Source organism: Caenorhabditis elegans, chromosome IV, assembly GCF_000002985.6.
Source record: "Caenorhabditis elegans chromosome IV".
Lineage (NCBI taxonomy): Eukaryota > Metazoa > Nematoda > Chromadorea > Rhabditida > Rhabditidae > Caenorhabditis > Caenorhabditis elegans.
The window spans coordinates 16,294,062-16,310,592 of record NC_003282.8 but is presented as its reverse complement, the minus strand read 5'-3'; the positions used below and the strand labels follow the sequence as shown (position 1 = coordinate 16,310,592).

At 36.1% G+C, this 16,531-nt stretch overlaps 2 protein-coding genes, 2 non-coding genes and 5 pseudogenes across 9 annotated transcripts; 2 read left to right on the top strand and 7 right to left on the bottom strand.

Annotated features, from left to right (window-relative positions):
- Positions 1-763: 763 nt before the first annotated feature.
- Positions 764-2,368, bottom strand: rac-2 (Ras-related protein rac-2; the record flags this gene model as incomplete). Its single annotated transcript, NM_001047496.1, has 4 exons — positions 764-968; positions 1,151-1,336; positions 1,776-1,867; positions 2,264-2,368. 4 exons carry the CDS (start codon positions 2,366-2,368, stop codon positions 764-766), a joined length of 588 nt encoding a protein of 195 aa, NP_001040961.1.
- A 1,385-nt stretch (positions 2,369-3,753) lies between these two features.
- srz-39 lies at positions 3,754-4,281 on the top strand (annotated as a pseudogene). Its single transcript has 3 exons — positions 3,754-3,894; positions 3,939-4,042; positions 4,089-4,281. Coding segments are annotated over exons 1-3 (438 nt in total).
- A 76-nt stretch (positions 4,282-4,357) lies between these two features.
- On the bottom strand, positions 4,358-6,979 carry Y7A9C.2 (annotated as a pseudogene). The gene is made up of 3 exons: positions 6,655-6,979; positions 5,395-5,581; positions 4,358-5,340 (listed from the first exon to the last, which is right to left on the bottom strand). Coding segments are annotated over exons 1-3 (1,495 nt in total).
- 21ur-11095 lies at positions 5,877-5,897 on the top strand. Its single transcript, NR_066223.1, has one exon.
- A 1,867-nt stretch (positions 6,980-8,846) lies between the features above and the next one.
- Positions 8,847-10,005, bottom strand: srz-41 (annotated as a pseudogene). The gene is made up of 4 exons: positions 9,893-10,005; positions 9,560-9,848; positions 9,353-9,508; positions 8,847-9,071 (listed from the first exon to the last, which is right to left on the bottom strand). Coding segments are annotated over exons 1-4 (783 nt in total).
- Positions 10,006-10,320: 315 nt separating this feature from the next.
- On the bottom strand, positions 10,321-11,442 carry srz-72 (Serpentine Receptor, class Z; the record flags this gene model as incomplete). The annotated part of the gene is made up of 5 exons (NM_001028415.1): positions 10,321-10,554; positions 10,603-10,764; positions 10,809-11,079; positions 11,123-11,226; positions 11,278-11,442. 5 exons carry the CDS (start codon positions 11,440-11,442, stop codon positions 10,321-10,323), a joined length of 936 nt encoding a protein of 311 aa, NP_001023586.1.
- Positions 11,443-11,580: 138 nt separating this feature from the next.
- On the bottom strand, positions 11,581-11,780 carry Y7A9C.13 (annotated as a pseudogene). The gene has a single exon. A coding segment is annotated over exon 1 (200 nt).
- A 333-nt stretch (positions 11,781-12,113) lies between these two features.
- Y7A9C.1 lies at positions 12,114-16,439 on the bottom strand (annotated as a pseudogene). The gene is made up of 8 exons: positions 16,361-16,439; positions 15,704-15,900; positions 15,537-15,654; positions 14,030-14,634; positions 13,303-13,381; positions 13,045-13,250; positions 12,256-12,849; positions 12,114-12,199 (listed from the first exon to the last, which is right to left on the bottom strand). Coding segments are annotated over exons 1-8 (1,964 nt in total).
- 21ur-15618 lies at positions 16,006-16,026 on the bottom strand. Its single transcript, NR_066222.1, has one exon.
- Positions 16,440-16,531: the final 92 nt, after the last annotated feature.

The window sequence follows — 16,531 nt, the reverse complement described above, 5'->3', positions numbered from 1 at the left end:
GCCGGGCCGAAGAACGATCGAGAACTACTGATGAATCCTATGAGGGAGGTAGGGATTCCATGCAGGCGGGATAACGTCTGCCACGCGCGCTTTGCGGTGACCCCCGAGCGGAACCCGAAAAGCGTCGGCCGCAGCTAAAACCACATTTCGCACTGAGTTGTCTGTACACCACGCCTTTGACTTTTCGTCATAGTGCAGAAATTAGGATGACCATCAAATTAAACTATGGCTTCCATGTGAGAGCCGCATGGCGGAGGCGCCTTTGCCGGCCTCACGCCGGCCCGCCGTCGCCTTCGCCCCTCGTCGATGTATGTGCGCAACGAAGTGGTAGTTATATGGAAGCGGCCGACACGTTCGAGGTTTCGCGCCGCACTATACATACGGATACTTGCGGCGTTAGTGGCGACATGAGGCCGGTGGAGGCGCCTGACCGGCGCCCACATGGAAGCCCTAAAAGAATTCACAATCAAAGCTCAAATTACGAGTTCTCGCCAAAAACATGGTGAAACTCCGATTTTAGCTTTGAACACACACGTGGTTCGTTTTTTGGTCTGTTATAGGTGGGTACTAATCATGTGGTAATAACTTTGTGATGATCAGTCCTCAAGGCAAGGGATTATCCTCTCCTTCAATTTTTTTTCCGACCTGAAAATATGAAATTCCAACGACGAAAAGCTTCAGAAGCTTTTATGTATTGAAAATTAGTATGGTAGTTGAAATTGTTGTAGTTTCTGTAATTTGAGTTCTCCAATTTCCTCGCATTTTAAAGCACCGTGCAATTGCTCTTTTTGGCTCTCGTTTGTGGTGTTTGTGGCGGGGTGAGCCCAGTACGAATTGCCTCATCGAAAACTTGTTTCAATCCAATTTGGGTAAGCGCCGAGCATTCCAGGTACTTGACCGCCTTGATTTCCTTTGCCATCACGTAACCCTGGGTGTGGCTCACTGGTTGGAGCCGACGTTCACGGAGCCTGCAAAAATTTTATTTTTCAAGAGTTTTTGGGGGTATTACATTGGAGTTGCTGTCTTTTTTGGCCGAAAAGGTAAAAACATGGGGAGATATGCAAAAGTTTCACACCCAATTTCTTGCCATATCTCTCTCAAACATGATAAAAAAGTTGTTTCGATGCTAAAATGAATCCCAAAAAATTACCGTTCAATAGTATCTCGATCCTCGCGTAAATCAGCTTTAGTTCCAACCAAAATAATCGGTGTATTTGGGCAATGATGTGATACTTCTGGATACCATTTTGCACGAACATTCTCAAAACTTGCTGGATTATTCAGTGCAAAGCATACGAGGAATACGTCTGTTTGTGGAAATGACAGGTGGCGGAATCTGAAGAAAAATGGGGAAATTTAAGTGGGCTGTAAATTTACATTCACATGTAAATACAATAAACATTCATTAGATAGATTAGATATAGTTTAAGATTTTTTTCATTCCCTACGAAATTTGATATGAAATGTTACTTTTTGATAGACATTCTTTTTGTCATTATAAAATAGAATCCGCTTGAAAATTGCTAGAAAAATTGTAAAAAGTAGAAAAAAAAGTTGTGGAGGAAATATTTTTAGCAATTTTCACAATAACAAAATTGTACTTTTAGCAGACAATAGGTCGGTTAAAAATTTTAGAAGTTTCAGAATGTTTCGCTCTAAAATAGAAAATTGCTCTAAAATAGGCGAAAACTTTGAAAAAATTTACTATCAACTATTTTGAGAAAATGAAATTTGGCTCATTTTTTGACGCATTTTTCAGATTTTTCCGCACGTACTGATCGTAATCGTCCTGTCCAGCTGTGTCCCATAGGCTGAGATTTATTGGCCTTCCGTCGACCATCACATTTGTTGAGTAGGTGTCGAATACCTGCATAAATATTGGGCTTAATTCGAGATTATAAGGAAAAAGCCCAATTTCAGACCGTTCTCCAATTTTATCTGGTTAAAATCAGGCAAAAAAAGGTAAGAACTTTTCATATTTTCATCATGTAAATTAGCACTTTAATCGTGTTTTCGGTCAAAATTTTCCACTTTCAGAGGGTTCATTCAAAAAATGTTTTCATTTTTACGTTTACGGACAGAAGTTGCCTTTTTTTGAAAAACGAATTCAACTTTTCATGGTTTTTTAAATAAAAAAGTATAGATAGATTTTTTTTCAAATTTTTTTTCAAATTTTTGCGCTAAAAAATAAGATTTTTTGAAAAAAAAATTTTCAAGTGCCAACCCGAATTTTTCTCAAGTGCCCCGACAAAAAGTGGCTCACCGTTAGAATATATTCTCCGGGAAAAGCGTTTGTAGTGTACGATAGCAGGAGACACGTCTTACCGACGGCTCCGTCACCAACGACGACACATTTGATTGCTTGCATCTGGAGCTCCGCGAGCAAAAAAACTGAAAATTGGTTCAAGAACAGGACAAATTTTAATCATGATATTGAAAAACATTGGAGAAAACCTGATAGGAGGGGGAAATCTAACTAACGTTTTCCCTCGGAAAACTTTAAAAAATAAGAAGCAAAACTGGATCTAGTGAGATTATTTCATCTTGTCATGTTGATCAGAGGAATTAAGTAATTACAGAATAGATGAGTAACAGACACGTGGTAAGTATAAGGAAGACAAAAATAACGAAATAAGAGTATAGGGAAAATATAAGGAATGACCTTGAATGCGCGTTTCATTTAGTTTTATAGGTGAATTGGGCCGGGCCGAAGAACGATCGAGAACTACTGATGAATCCTATGAGGAAGGTAGGGATTCCATGCAGGCGGGATAACGTCTGCCACGCGCGCTTTGCGGTGACCCCCGAGCGGAACCCGAAAAGCGTCGGCCGCAGCTAAAACCACATTTCGCACTGAGTTGTCTGTACACCACGCCTTTGACTTTTCGTCATAGTGCAGAAATTAGGATGACAATTGAGTTCCAACCGCTGCGACACTGAAAAGTTGTCAATAGGGCTGTTAAACAGGACGTCCTCATCGTCCTCCCAATTTTTATACCAAAGTCCTCGGACTTAACACATTAATTTTGATAACGAAAATAGATTATTTGGGTTAATATTATCTGGATTCGAGTTTGAGGCTGAATTTTCCTGTTAAACGGACGCCAAAATAAGCCATCAAAAAATGACAAGGACGACCTAGGACGTCCTAAATAACAGCCCTAGTTGTGAAAATTTGAGATTTCAGCAAAATATAGCCGATTTTTCCAAAATTTTTGAGTGATCATAACTGTTTTTTTTAGCAATCTAATTACGAAAATTTGTAGTATTGTGCCATTTTTAAATTTTCCTCATTTAAATTTTTTTTTTAACGTGTGGAGTTTTTGTATCTTTAGGCTCAGGAAATAACCATTTCTAAGCCTAAAGAGGGGTAATGGACATCACGTTTTATTAAAATGGATACATTTCAAAAAAAGGGAATAGGGCTTCCATGTGAGAGCGGCGCGGCGGAGGCGCCGTCGCCCTTCGCCGGTGTGTGTGCGCAACGAAGTGCGAAAGGTAGTTATTTGGAAGCGGCCGATACCTTCCGAGTTCCGCAGCTCGGCGTGTGTAGCTTGGCGAGTGAGCAACGTAGTGCGAAACACAAGTACCCATTTCGGTACTCCACCTTTACTTGTCATTGGTCAAGAATGTTACAGAAACAAAATTTTCGCTCTTGCCGTAAATAACATTCACCTGTCAGTAACTTTATTTCACACTAATTCCTAATCTATAATATAAATTTGGCAGTACATTGCTTTAAAAGAAGTACCAATGAACGACACTATTGTAAAAATTACTGAAACAATATATTATTCTTTCAAGATATTTTTTATTGCTTCGGTGATTGTTTTTTCGGCATTATTCCCAGTTTATGTGTACGTGTTCAAAATGAATCGAAAACTCGATAAAGCGGTATTCAACACGTGCATTGCATTAAACATAACTTTCTCATTCAGATGATACTGTTTCCAGCTGTTAATCATCTTTATCAAATGTCCAGAAACGTCTATTTCCTATACCTAGCGTTCCTGTTTTTCTTGTGCTTTAGTTGTCTTAATATGTGAGATAAAAAATTCTTGATCCAGAACAATAACTTTTTTTAAAAGAAATTCTCCTAACTACTTTAACATCTCCTATTTAACACTTCCTATTGTAATATATGTGCTCTACATAATAACACAGGTTTTCTCCCTGTTGACGTTTCTCCTGTCTCTCCAACGATTTATATTATATTTCAAGCCCTCAAGTGAACAGTATTTAACCAAAATACCATTTTCAAAGAGATTTATCTTTTTTTAAATTTAATTGTGGCTATCCTTTGAAAACAAAATAAATGTATTAGTAATAACTACAAACTGAATATCACCTGCTTAAATGTTACGACGTTAGAAAACGGTGCTTTGAATCAATGCAAAAACAATGTTTAAAGTAGTATTTATTCAAAACATTCGGTTTGGTGCTACAATTGTATTCATCGAGTGTAAACTGATCCCCGAAACATTTTCGCTAGACTGTCTCAGTTTAAAAAACTTCCCGAAACCTCCCAGGATAAATTCTCGGTAAGGTTTCTGTACAATGAGCATAACAATTGTTGATATGAAACCATGTGTTGCAACTATAATATACATAGTATTATTCAATGCCGCATTGAAAAATGGTGTATATGAGAAATAGGCCATTGGAATGGAGATAATGGAAAAGGGAATTGCCAATTGCAAAAACATCGCCTTCATCAGCTTTTTTTGTAGTTCCAAGGTTTGTTTCGAACGGACTTTGCCATATTTTTTAAGAGCACGGTAGATTTGAAAAAAGAGTGCCAAGCAGGTAACATAAAGTAGTATTGCTTCTCCTACAGTCCCCATCAGATATTGCAATTTGTTTTCCACGGCAAGGTAGAGAGGGAGAGCGCGAACTTCATCTGATAGGCAGGGTAGGGCTGGCCAAGTGTCGTCAATAAACAAAAATTTTCATTTATTTCTGTAGTCGAAAAATGAATCTCACACGTGATTCAAAAAATTAGAAAGTCATTTCTTGACACTTCGTGGTGTCGCTTTTCGACACTGAATACGTGGATAAAAATGAATGAAAATTATAATTGTTAATCAAAGTATTTTATTAAATTTTTCAACTGCCACATCATTGTTTTCTGTGCTCATTTGAAAAAACGTGAACTGGGAAATAAAATCAAAAATAAAAACAATAAATCAACGTTTCGAGTGTCTAAACTCGACGGTGTCGGTTTTCGACACGTCAAATATTGACAAAAACAAAAGTGTCGAAGAGTGACCCCCGTCACGTGAATATTTTTTAAGTTGTCGTATTTTTTGACATTTGGCCAGCCCTAAGGCAGGGAAGAGACTGAAAATTGATAATTTAATTTCTATGATTAACAAGGCTATTATCTGGAACCACCTCTATGATAAAATCTTTTTTGTACTCTATTCCTGGTGGCATTGTAGCATAAACTGGATAGAAGGTGGCAATAGCAGTAAAATAGTAAAATGCAAAGAATGGCGAACGTGCATATTCCCATTTTGTTGGATTGATTAACAAAATGGAAAGTCGGTTTTCTAGTACAACAATGACTGCGCATCCGTCGCTGAAAACTCCATTGATAATTTATTTAAAGGTGGAGTATAGAAATTGGAGATTTTTCATAACTGCTCAAAAGTTTGGAGAAAAAATGATCGAATTTTAGTTGCAATCTCAAAATTTTGTAACTTGGCAGTGGCAATACGCGAAAATACGTTTTTATTGTATTGTCATACTTTAATACGAATATGATCTAATTTTGTGCACTCATCGACAAAAATTTACCTAAATCAATGACAAAACCAAAGTACCGTAATATGTATCAAAAAGTGCTTATTAAATAAAAATCAAGTTTCTACCGCTGCGCCACTGAAAAGTTGTCGAAGCTTGAGATTTTACCTAAAGAAGGTCATTTTTTTTCCAAAACTTCAGGTCATAACTTTTTTGAGAAATTTTCAGAACGTCTCGTTACGAAATTTGGTAGTTGTGGCCCACACAGCGCATTTTTTACTACAAAAGCTGGAACAGAGTATTTGATTGTGATTTTTTTCTTCAGTTTTTTCAATGAGACTTGTCTGAATTTTCACTGAAACATTCGAACAAACTCAAAAATTAATTTAAACTGTTTGAAATGTTCATAAATCTTCTCTAAATTTTTTTTTTCAAAAATTTTGAAAATTCAATAAAAATCAAAATTTTTTTCCAAAATCAGATTTTTTCGCGTTTTTTGTCTGAACTTTCACTAATTGTAACTAATTTGCTTTTTTTCACTGATGATTTCTCAATTTTTAAGTCTGTTCGGATGTTTTAGTGAAAATTCAGACAGAAAACACGACAAAATCTGATTTTGGAAAAAATTTAGATTTTCATTGATTTTACAAGATTTTTGAAAGAAAAATTTTAGAGAAGATTTATGAACATTTCAAACAGTTTAAATTAATTTTTGAGTTTGTTCGGATGTTTCAGTGAAAATTCAGACAAGTCTCATTGAAAAAACTGAAGAAAAATCACAATCAAATACTCTGTTCCAGCTTTTGTAGTAAAAGATGCGCTGTGGCCCATTTTTGGTCTTAAAAAACAAAGTCTCTAATTTCGCTACTCTACATGTAACTAGATTTGAATTATTTTTCTCGAACTAACTAAAAACCGCCGCCACTGTTATCCAAATGTACTCTGCAACTTCTATATCAAGAATGCCTATTCGATATACACCCACTAACGGAACCAAGTAGCCAAGTGTGCAGAAATAGGAGAGCATTAAATCAAAAACAAAGGAGGTTAACTGCAAGTTGAATAGGCTCCACCTCATGGAACTCATTACTTTAGGAGTTTGAAACAAAATACAGTAACATCCAAATAAGTTGACTGGAATTGAAATGAATCCAAAAAGATGAAGAGTTGATATGAAAAAACTCGGAGAGTCGAAATAAGTATTTTGATAGGTAGCTGAGCAGTAAGTATTCATTTCCAGTTTTGGTGATACAAAATGCGGAATTATTCCCTGATTTGTTTTCGGCGCTGTTGTATCTTACAATTTAGCAATTCCAATTATTTTCTCACCTGCGCAAAGATAGCAGATCCAAACTGTGAGACGCAGTAGTTCAGAAAAACTTTGCAAAAACGAATTCTGGATATTAAATGATCAAAATCTTACTTGTCACGGAATAGCTGGAAAATGAGTCTTGAATCGCATTGGTTCAATCAGGTTTATTTTTAAAAACTAACAGAAAGAAAGCATCATAATTTTAATCAAATTTGGATAACAGAGCTTCGAATAACAAATTTGCTTTGAAACTCAAAACTTTATTGGGATCAGACAAATCAAGTTTTGAAGATATGAAAACGGTCACAAACAACAGATTATAGAAGGCTCTATGCAAGGTTTCTGGCGTTGAAAAGATGTGCTTGTGCTTTACTTTGCCTCTTCGAATTCAAGCTCGTTGTCGTTCATCCATTCTAAAATTTCGAACTTCATTCAAAGTAGCTTCATAGATTCAATACCTACCAATTGAGTGTTCGGCGACACTCGAAAAGATATTTAAGAAGAAAATAAGTCATGAATTTTAATAGAAATAATGCAGCATCTTTGGATGGCCATCGCTATGTTCCAGCAGACCTTGGCACGTTTCCAGAATTTCTCACTACGAGTTGTTGGAATAGGGATGGATGGCTTCTCGTCAGAGATAATAATGTAGGTAATGTGGGATGGAATACTCGACATAACTGAGATACTGAGAACAAAGAGCAGATACTGCTCTAGAGAAGCAAGATGCTTATATACTACTTATGAACGAGTAATAATCTGAGGAAGGCAGTTCCGATCAATGATTCTTTAATCATATGCTTAATGACACATCATTTTAATCGGTAAGTGAACTCTTGTCCTCTTAAAATGTTCAGGTTCATCAGTGAATTTTTTTATCATATGATACACGGCATGGATTTTTGAACAAAAATTCAAAAAAAGATGTTCCAAAATTTGAGAACATTGGCGTTTTTCTCAAAAACGAGAACCGCAAGGGGGTCTAAAAGTACAGTAGAATGAAAGATCTAGGTTTGGTGAACAAACCAGTAAAGTTTCAGAAAAAAAATTCGAGGAAATTTTAAGATATTTAGGTCGAAAGATTTTCATTTTATCAATATTTCATCGTTGTTTTTCTTAGATGGAGAACACATTTTTTAGATTAATTTTTTTATAAGTTTGCAGGATCGATAGTCAATTTGTGGTTTTCTAAAACAAAGTTTTGAAAAAATTGAGTTAAAGCTGGAAAAGAGCTGAAAGAAAACATAGACAAACGGGGGTAGTTTCAAAATTGAAGCCTCTCACGTGAAATTAAAATAAATTTTGGAACATCTTTTCTTGAATTTTTGTTCAAAAATCCATGCGGTGGATAGTTTGTCCCATTATACTGAACCACCTGTACGTCTATATTAGAACTATCTTCCTCATTCTAACATGTCTCTAACTGAAAACACGCGCTTCTTTCGTGTGTGTGGGCGCATATCTTTCATATCACCTCTTGGCGCGCACCGAAAATGTATTATGGAGGTCAGACTAGCTAGCGGAGTTGTGTGAACACTTATTGCCATAAAAATATATGTATCTTTTAGATGAACCGACCTAAAGCACATGAATGTTAATTGTATTGGTGTGGTAGAATTTTTATTGCTTTATTAGACTCGAAATTGTCGGAAAACGCCGAATTTCAGAAAGACAACGAATACTGTTTTTTCAAGTCTGTTGGTGAAAAATGTACAATTTGGTACCGATACTGAATTATTTTGTTTTGTATCAACAGTTTTGTTTCAAGTAATTTATTCCTGATATAACTTTATTCAGGATTAACACTGGAAGTCTTCTTCAAACCAAATAACACTCTGAAAAACCTGCTCCACTTGAATTTAGTTGTACTCTTGGAATTCCATCTGTTACTTCCTAAATGTGAAATTTGAACTATCAGAGGTGTTGTGACAATATCCGTTAAGACTACTCCAAATGTAATGTCGGAGATAGAACGGCCCCTTAATAAAATGAATATGCACACCATGATGGAAAGCTGAAAAATGCCAAATTACAATGAAAATCAGGTAATAACTTTAAAATTCACTGACTCTTACAACAATGTAATCACACTCAAAATTGTCTAAGAGCACCAAATTTCATAATAAAAATTCTTGAACACCTCTCAAAAAAAATATGACAACTCAAAAAATGACTTAAAATTAAAAGTTTTACCGACTTGTTACTCAATTTCGACTACGTCGCCTTTAATTATTTATGTCAATAGTGAAAGTCAGACTACAAAATCCAAAAGATACAAATTAGCAATAGTCTTACCAATTTGCATATGAAAACTGTAAATGTCTGCCAGTAGATTGTTTGAACCATACAATGCTGAACAGGCGCGCCTTGCAAAAGCCTCCTAGAGCTTATCATTATTGGAATATAGAATCCTGTAGACAAAAACAACAGAACATAGAAAAAAAACTTCAACTGCCTGAAATTTACACTATTATTTTTTAAAGTTCATGCTCTCTAGCTGACAATCGAATAGATCCCAAATTTTGTGAGCTCTTCTTTCTTGCGATTCTTAAAGACATATGCTGCTAACAGTGCAAGCTACATTAACAACAGCACAATATACAAGTTCCAGATACGATTCCTCATAAAGCCTTGGAATACCGTTACGAATTTTTCAGAACTTGGAAAAAAGTAGTCCAGGAATCTTTGAAGGGCCAGGAGAAATGTGATTAGGTGAAATACTTGGATGAAAAGGTACAGAGCAAATATAAAAACAGCTGCTACGGCGAAGAAAGCAATGTATATAACCGGTCTGGAAATTGAATACCAGATCTATTTTAAGCGGATAGTTTATACCTTTTGCTGGAAATATAAATTGCCAACACAACAAAAACCACTGAAGACACAAATAAGCAATACGTGATTTTGGCAACCTCGTAAAAATGGTGCACCGTTGGATAAAATAGTGCCAGTTTAAAAGTGGTGTAGTCGAATTTTTTAAAATCACTTCATTAGGCTCAAAATTGTCTTAAAACACCGAACTTCAGATTGAAGAAAATTTTGCGTTTTTCAGTTGAAAACAGTAGTCATTTGTATTCAACCTGTTATTCCTCAAACAAATTTATTGTTCAGAAACTAAAATTTCAGAAAATACATTTGACATTCTTGAAGCTGATCAAGTTCTGAAGTTACATCAGTTTAGGCCAGAGGTACCCATTTACAAGTCGAATGAAAAGCAAAGTAAGAATCGATTGATGAAATATTTTTGGAGTTTGGTGGTGGGATCAAAACCGTTGCGGTTCAACAGAGACCTTCGGCTTCATATCAAACAATACTCTTATAAACTTTCGAAAACTAAAAGCCGTAAAAAAAGTTTTCATATTCCGCTTATTGCATCCGATATAAGATAGTTCCACGATCAATGGTGTCGTAAAGAAATCAATAGAAAGTGAAAACAAAACCAAGTATAGCAAACTGAGTTCACCTAACAAAAACGCGAGAAAAGTTGGAATGTACGTCTGAATACTTTGAGTGGGAGATACTGATATCAAGTATACCTAACTTACGCATTTAAAAATCACAACAGTCGCCGTCTGCCAGATTATAAACCTTTGTGGTGTATTACTCTTTGCTGATGCTAAGTAGGATAGCTTTTTAACGCTCAAATATATTGGAATATGTAATAATGCTGATAGTAAAGATAACATATTGAAGATAATGAAAAAAATCTGAATATTAAGTTCAATTTAAGTTTAAAAAACTATAATATTACAAGACAAGTTATTTGAAAACTTTTTTGATAGCCTTTATAAGTCGCCATCACAAATACAAGGTCCTTGATAATACAAATTGCATATAAAATCCAAAAACGTTTAGACATTTGCTTCTGTACTTTTATCACATATTTCTCAGTTGCTGGAGAAAAATATAACACTAATCTTTGGAGAGCCAGGAGGAATGTTAAAAGGGAGAACACATGTGCGATGGTATAGAGGCCATACAATAAGAATGGGAATGCTAAATTAAAGTACTGGCCTTTGTGCCTTAAATGTGAGAATATTTTTGAATCGTTAAAACTTGTCTCACTTGTGAGTAAACGTTAGGCAGAAAAAACAAATAAAAGACAGGTATATAAAGTAGGTGTTTCTTGTCATTTGATAAAAATGATTCACTGCTGGAAATAGAAGCGTCTGAAATGTTCAACTCTTAATTTGCTCAGAGTCAAGAATTTATTTTAATACCTCTTGATCATGTTTTCTATTCATTTTAAACACATACGCATAAAGCGGAAAAAGTACCACGGACATTAAGATGCTAGAAGTAAAAACTGCAAAGTAGGAATTTTGAAACCAGTCCGTTAAGTCTGGAAGTGCTTCAGAAAAAATTTCCGTATCGTTTGTTTCCATACTTTTCTTTCAGAGAAATGAAAACGTAACAACTTTACAAATAGAAATAAGTCTCAAGCATTGGGGGAGCCAGGTTATTTTTATTTTTGATAACTGGATTTCTTTTCATAAAGGCCATTACATCATACGTTTTCCCGAGGTGAAGCCATTCAGAAAACGTGACAAAAAACACGTAACAAAAAACATATTTGTTTTCAAATGTATATATACTTGCACCGATATTGTCCTTATTATGAAAAAAACTTATAAGCATTTCTTCTAACACTTCTCATGATTGGAATGTAGAATAGTGTTGACAACAGTTGCAGGACTTGAGGAATAATAATTGGTGCCTGAGTCATATAATTTCGGGCAAATAATATAGCAAAAAGGACAGTTCAACATTTTTGAGCAACACGTTTGGCGGGAAATTCAAATTCCCTTACAATTAGTAACCTTTTTTGTGGGCAATTCAAATATTCTCAAAGAAAATTTGACTGGAAATTCAAACTATTTTATGAAAAAAATTCAAATCATGATTATCATTTAATTGAACGCTGGAGCGAGGATTAGCTTCCAGTAAGTGGGTCGATTGATGAAATATTAATACAAACGAGTGAGTGACTAATTATCAATAGCTATTAGTTAATAGTGATAAAATTTTCATTTCTGATGTTTCCTTCCCAATTACACTAAAAAGAGATGTCTGAAAGCACATCAGAAAGCCTCGAGATATCGTTGACTGGTTCTGAAACTTTATAGACATCCACGACGGGTTCTGAAATTTTATATATTATTGCGACCAAGCCCGGGACAGTAATTCAAAACCCTCACCGAATGATTTAGCGCATTGAACTTTGATTTTCTCGATCAACCGTGCAATTTTAAGCTTCTGATCGTTCATGTCGGCAAGCTTCCGTTCCTCTATAGAGTTTTGCAAGAAGTATTCAATGTTGGCGTACAATTTTACGTTTCAAGTATTTCTTTTCTAGCGTGTTCACTGCCAACGTGTTCCTTAATTCCCTCCTTGATAATCTTGAAGACTAATCCAAAAGTGGCTGCTTTCATCGCAAGATCGTAATTTTTGATTTCTTTTAGTCGGAGACAAGGCGATTTATGATTATGTGCAAAGCACTCACTTGAAACGCTTGCATACATGCTTCTGTAACGGAAATGATTGCATCCTTTGTTCCAAACGTCTGCTGTAGGCTTCCGATGTCGAGTTGTACAATCCGAGCACTGCCAACGCATTGGGAACCCGCTGAGCCCCTTGTACGTGAACCGAAGTTGCATATCTTTTGTGAATTCCGCTGATGTTTCTACTTCGGTTTTCAAAGCGCTTCGCTCAACATCTAGTTCGCAGTAGACGCAAATCTCAAGATCTTCTGTATACGAGGCACAGTTCAGGCAGAAGCCAAGTTGAGCGGCCTGAAAAAAAACTGTGAAAAATCACGGCGCGTGGATTTAGGATTCTTGCAGCTTTTCGGGAGTCTTGAGTGGTTTGATTTCACAAAAAAGAAGCTAAATCGTTTTTTAGGGTTTTTTAGCTGTGTGTCAGCCGACAAAATCCACAAAAATCTTCGAAATAAACGTTAGCCCAGCACACCTAATTTGAATACTTACATCACACTCCCACCACGCTTCAAGAAGTGAAATACAGTTTTCTTTATAATGTTTCACTAGTTCCAAAACAACAATATCGGGATCGGTTCGCGAGCTTGTAGTAGCATCGTCACAGATGCCACACTTATGCGGTTCTTCGTCCCAACACTCGGCACATGTGGACATTTTACATAAGCAGCATTTTGTTGGCAAACGATTCGAATTGTCTTGAAAATTTTAGATTGTTGGATTAATCCATTCACTACAAAAACAACTCACTGAACAGCTCGAAAACGCCGTCCTTATAGTTGTTCCAACAGAAAAGGGTGTAGAGTTTGTACAGTTGTATGTCGACCATCTGATAATGATTATAATGTTAATTCACCTTTGAAGGTGTTGTGATCTAACTTTTGAAGGTGTTGTGATCTAACTAAACTCGACATTGTCAGAAAACACTGAATGTGTTATTTCTCAAAAATTTCTCAAAAAAAGCGATGGATTTAGTGAAAATTTAAAAATTCCAATATCGCGCTGCTTGCGCGTTTCTTGATAGTTTTTTTTTCAAAACTTGCACATAGTTTCAGTGAAATATTATTTGTAGTTGTAGCTGCATCCCAAAACTTTTCAGTTAGTGAAATCACTGTTTTGTCTAATTTTGACGCTAAAAATCTCGGCTCCCGTAAGTCGACACAGGCTCAAAATTTACAGGCATATGTCTGAATTTTCCTGCTTCCTCGTATTAAATTTTCGTCAGCTTAGGCTAAAAAATAAAAAGTTGCCAAGCAAACAATTTTTTTTTTTTTTTTAAATTTTTTTTTGTATTTTAATTTAGTTGAGAGCCATTTTAAAAACACCTTATAACTCGGCGAGTTTTGATCGAGTTAATCTGATTTTTTAGACTTAAGCTACTAGAGCTAACGCTCGCCACGGACGCCAAGCCTGAGCCAAAGCCTTAGCCTAGCCTAAAACCAGCGTGTTCAAAATTCTGCTAGAAGTGTCAAATTACCTTTTTCGTCTTTTGCAGCATGTCTGTTATTTGACTGTTCTTGAAAGGGCATTCAGTGATTTCATGAAGATCCAAATCATTCACAATGCTCACAAATAGTTTTTCAATTTGATTTTTAAACGAAAACATGTCGTTCATAATACGCATTGCATATCTGCACTCGCAATCTTTCCATGGTACATTTGCAGAAGCAAATTGGTGTTCCAAGTTTTTTCGAACCTTCTCCATGTAGCCGTCTGGTACTTTCCAATCATCTAGTCTCTCGAAAAATTTCGGCAGATCGTTATAATCATCCGTCAAGTCTGAGTCACACGCAAGGTAAAATAGCTTCAGAAACGCTCGCTTCATTCTCATCGTTCGCAGCAAACATTTTCCCCTTCTCTCCTCAATTTCTCTCCATAAAAATCGTTGAACTAAGTGTGTTGCACTATCAGAAATACTGTATTCAGTCAGTGCAGAGATCATTTCATCCAGAAATATAACTCTATGACCAGCGTGGTGTTCCAAAAAACAGTCGCTGCATATCACTCGATTCGCTAGAATTCCAAACCGAAATCTTTCTTTTGAAACTTTGATCAGCTCTTTTTGAAGATCAGTGTTTGGTTCTGAAAATGAAGTATAATAAAAAAACATTCAAAAGACAAATTGTTTTCAGGATTTATGTTTTAGCTTTTAAAATAATAAAAACATCCTTGCACACGCCGCCAGACGACGGAAAAATAGAGATCCATATTTCACTAGTTGATTTTTTTTTCATATTTTACAAGGATCATTGGTTATCGGCACGATGGGTCTCGTAACGATAGGTCTCACCAAGATGGGTCTCACCACGATGGAGCTCGTCAGGATGAGTCCCACCACGATGGGTCTCACAACGATGGGTATCGTCACAAGGGTCTCGCCACAAGTTCCCGTCAGAACTTATCTCAGGAACTTTGAATTCCCGGCAAACATGTTCTCTTAAAATTTGAATTCCCGCCAACAACTTTCCCAGTGATTTTGAATTCCCGCCAAGGCAATGGGTCAAACCACGGCGGGTCTTCCCACGATGAGACCTGCTAAGATGAGACTCGTTACGATGGGTATCACCCCGATGGGTATCGCCACGATGGGTCCCGCCACGATGGGTCTCGTCACGAAAAGTCTCACCACGATGGGTATCGAAAGGTCTTGCCAAGTTTTCGAATTTTCCAGAACATTCTAGACCACTCCCGAATTTTCTCAAAATTTTCGGAATGTTTGAAAACATTCAAGAAATAAGTCCAATTTAAAAAATAAAAATAAAAAGAATCCTATGTTCAAAAAAATATTAAAGTTTTCAAAGCTCTTTATTGGGTCATTTTAAAACTATTTCTGGTCTTTGAAGTGTTGGGATACTAATTAAAAAGAGCAACAAAAGTTTATATTTTTAGAATGAATTTTTTTCTATATTTTTAGAGTTATCGCCTTTCGAAAAACTAGTAAAAAAATCACTAAAAATACGATTTCGGCTAAAATTCTGGCTCACCTATTTTCGGTCTACGCCACTCTGCTTCACTGTTTTTCAAGTCTTTCTCACATGTTATACACCAACGAAGTATCCGGTCATATTTGTGACACGTCGAACACCTTCCAGTAGAACTTGGCTGAAATCTCTTTCTTCAAAATAACTTTTCTTGTAAAATTACTCTGTACGTTTTGAGAACGATTCCACCACATGTCAAACACAATCATCGGGGTTTTCTTTAAAAACGCGTAGATTTCACGAGCCATAAAGTTGTCTATCCGAACAAGCGGTTTCGCACAAATCGGGCAGTTTTTGTAGGTTTCAAAGCATTTTTTGCACAGAGAATGACCACATTCGCTTGAACATATACGTTTTTTATCATTATCTGAAAAAAGGCACTGAAATAATGTTGTTCAAGTTGGAGAACGCTAAAGTTTTTAGCAACCGGTATTATTTGGAGAATACCAACAACTGTTGAAATAAAATTATTGCAAAAATCTGCATCTCCGCGGCACGGATTTTTTTGTTGCTCTAGTATTAAAAAACCATCGAAACATAAGAATGCCTACAATTCTGGCGCGAAATATCTCGTAGCGAAGAAATCTTTGCCACATGCTCTCTCGCTCTCTCGCATCCCTCATCGCATGCTCTCTCGCATGCCGATATTTTCGCGCCTGAAAATAGGCATTCTTTTGTTTTGATGGTTTTTTAATATTTACGGATTAACTTCAACAGTATAGTTTAATGCGGAACCGCAACTCGGCCGCGGAGGAAGTATTAACAACGGGTATGACGGAAAAATTTTGAAGGACTGGTTTAGTAAAACATTTATAACAAAAACATACCATAAAATGGATGATGTCTTTCAAAACCCAGAAAATTGGGTTTACACCCACAGCAAATCAGCGAAGATAGGTGAAACATTACCAAGTGTAATGAGAAGACGGGAAAATGTTAATGCAACTATTGATAACAGTTTACTAAGATAAGAGTTTACGCCTTATGTGCCCGCGATT